General features: G+C 40.5%; 1 protein-coding gene across 1 annotated transcript; it reads right to left on the reverse strand.

Annotated features, from left to right (window-relative positions):
* Positions 1–209: 209 nt before the first annotated feature.
* On the reverse strand, positions 210–2,572 carry LOC137828123 (trihelix transcription factor GT-3a-like). The gene is made up of 2 exons (XM_068634570.1): positions 1,716–2,572; positions 210–809 (listed from the first exon to the last, which is right to left on the reverse strand). The coding sequence occupies exons 1-2, from the start codon at positions 2,422–2,424 to the stop codon at positions 490–492; spliced, it is 1,029 nt and encodes a 342-aa protein (XP_068490671.1). The 5' UTR covers positions 2,425–2,572; the 3' UTR covers positions 210–489.
* Positions 2,573–3,071: the final 499 nt, after the last annotated feature.

Consider the following 3,071-nt stretch of genomic DNA (forward strand, 5'->3'; position numbering starts at 1 on the left):
AGGGATTTCAAGTTCACACTGTGGACAACAAAAGGATAAAAACAACACAAACAATAACTCCATGTCTAAAATTTGAGGCATCTTCAATATTTCAAATCGGTCATCAGCACATACGGATTTCTATAACTATAGAAACAAACAAATGTAAGACAATAATTAAATTAAGTTATATACATAATAACAATCACCAGTTGAACTGTATCCCAATGAACAATTAATGTTAGGACCTGCTTTCATATCCATTAAAGAATTGGAACATCCTTCACATATAAGCTGGCTGACATACAACATGTGGAATCAATTGATGTTCAAAACCTACTCAACACTATAACACAACAATTGAATTTTAAGAGAGAAAAGAATGGCTGATAAATATTATATGATTTTCTAATAAATGACATGATGATAATAATAAACAACTAACTAGGCAAAGAAGCATATATTATTATTATTATATATTTTGCATATTATAATTGATTAATTAATTAATTATCTTTGACCGTGGCGTTCAGAATTAATGAGTGACTGAATAGCACCGGAAAGGTTGGTGACAGCGGCTACAAGGGTGGCGATGCCTTGCCGGTGAACCTCATCGCGAGCTTCCTCCATCTGAAGCCGCCTTTGCTCCAGCTCAATCAGTTCGCGGTGCCGTTTCTCCTTCTTTTCTTCACAGCTTCTGAGAGCTCGTGCCAGCACCGATGCACTTCGCATTATGCTTGAACCAAGGTTTTTAACTTTCCTACGCTTTGATTCCGACCCATCATCAGCATCGTCCTCACTGTGTTCCGTGCCTGATGATTCCGACCTCTCTACAATCAAACATGTTCCACAACACAATCACAAAATCTGTCACATCACTACAATTAAGGTTCATCAATTATTAGAGCCACAATATGAGACAGTATTATTATATTTTATGGAAGGAAGGATATATAATATAATGTGACAAAGACTAAGTCCCCCAATAGAATGTGAAGGTATTTAATGAGTATTTAATTTGCATGAGTTGGGTTATGAGAGGAGAGGGTATTGGTGAGTGAATGCATTGGATACGTGGAAAACATTTATTTATTTATTAGTTGATGTTGATTTGTTTAGTTTGGAGTAAGATTTGAGATTTTGTTAACATTAAGGATTAAGGATTGTGTTAATGATTACACCCAGAAGGATTAAGCAAGTTAGAATCTATTTTCTTGGACAGCCCACAAAATCCATGACAATCATGAGGTGGTACCCTTCCACACACCGGTCTGCATGATTGTACTGTAGCGACCTTTATTTTTTTTTCTCTCAGCGTTATTTTTAATTAATAGAAATGAAAAAAATGGAAGCCAGAACATTTTCCCCGAGTTTTTTAATGGGGAGCAGAATCTTTGTGCAGTGGAGCAACGTGGTGTAAGATGTCACCAATAGCACCGCACTGCCACACTCTCCTCACGCGCCATTCGATGCACTCTACACTTTCATCAAACGGCTCGCAAACTAAGTTGTATTTAAAATAGCATGGAGGTCATTGTACCATATGATAAAAAAAAGATGGAAAATGGGTCCCATTAAGTGTGGCAGGGTTTACAGACCCTGCAAGTTTGACCGATAACCCACACACAACACAACATCCAAAATTGTCAAAAAGAAAATTAAAAAAAAAAAAGTGTTAGAAGTGTGTGTGAGCTGTGGAGCACATTGCTAACGCTAATGCTAATGTTAATGCATACCTGAAACCGCCGGAGTGGTGGAACTAACCGGTGGAGGTGGTGGAGGAGGTGGCGATGAGACAGTAATTAATGCAACCGGAGGCTGTTGTTGTGGTTGTCTTTGGGTTTGGGTTTGTGATTGTAGTTGTGGTTGTGTTTGTTTCCTTTGAAGAACTTCGGTGATGGCGTGGTAGACTTCGTAGACCATGTTGGAGGGGAGGTTTTGTTCCTTACGTTGTTGTTTGTTGAGTGTCCAATAAGAAGGAAAGTGTTTGATTTCGTGGGATTGTTGATGCTGCTGTTGTTGTGATTTGGACTCGTAGTCCCGGACCTTCTTGTAATCGCGGAGGAGATTGTCCCATTTGTCGTTGCATTGGTTCTGGCTTCTCAAGCATCCATGGCTCCAGCAATAGTTTTCGACCCATTTCCAGCGTAGCTCACCGCTGGTTCTGGCTGAGGAGGAGGTGGTAGAGCTACATGCAGGCCTGGTGGGGTCGTGTGGGGTTTTGAGCCTACGCTCGTCATCTAGCTTCTTGGCAGTTATGAGGATGAGGGTCTCTTGTATGGTCCAGTTGCCCTTGCGGTATTCTCGGGCGAGGGAAGAGGAGGAGGAGGGTGCTGCAGCGGTGGCCCCCTGGATGAGTGGGAGCGGATGGTGGTGGAGGGGTTGGCGGTGAGCCTCAGGCAAGAGTGGTGGATGTGGCAATGGGGTGGTGGAAGGGTCAGACATGGTTTTGATTTGGCATGAAATTGAAGTGGAGATAGTGAAGTGAATAAGTGAAAAAAAAAATGATTGAAGTTGGAGTTTGTAGTGTTAGAATGTGTGTGTTTTAATTTGATGGTTACCGTGTTATGTTTGATTTGATTTGAGAGTGAGATTTGTGTGTTTGAGGGGAGGGAAAGAGGGGAAGGGGAATTGAGGATTGTGTGGAGAGAGGAGTAGGTGAATGATTTAGAGCATCGGTTATGAAATGGTGCCACGTGCGGAGTGGGGTGGAACGAGCTTAGCTGCACGTGGCTGGACTGTGGAATTGGATGAGTAGTCTTGTGAGAAGTAAAGTTGACACCTTTCCATGGAGTCTCTTTGCCTTCCCTGCCACACCAAATGGAAATCATCATGCTAAAACCATGTACCCACCCGAATTTACCTCCTACTCCCAACTAATTAATGCTACAATCACCTAACTTCATTAACAAATCTAATTATTTAATTATTTACAATGCCTTTTTTTTTATTATTTATGTGGTTACACTGTGTTTAATCCCCCACACCAATTCAACTTATTTTCATTTGTTACTAGTTTCTTATTACCATATTTTAATAAACTAAGTTCAAAGTAAGATTCTCAATATATTTTACTACAAGATAAAGCTAAA

The sequence above is a fragment of the Phaseolus vulgaris genome, chromosome 7 (genome assembly GCF_000499845.2).
Source record: "Phaseolus vulgaris cultivar G19833 chromosome 7, P. vulgaris v2.0, whole genome shotgun sequence".
NCBI lineage: Eukaryota > Viridiplantae > Streptophyta > Magnoliopsida > Fabales > Fabaceae > Phaseolus > Phaseolus vulgaris.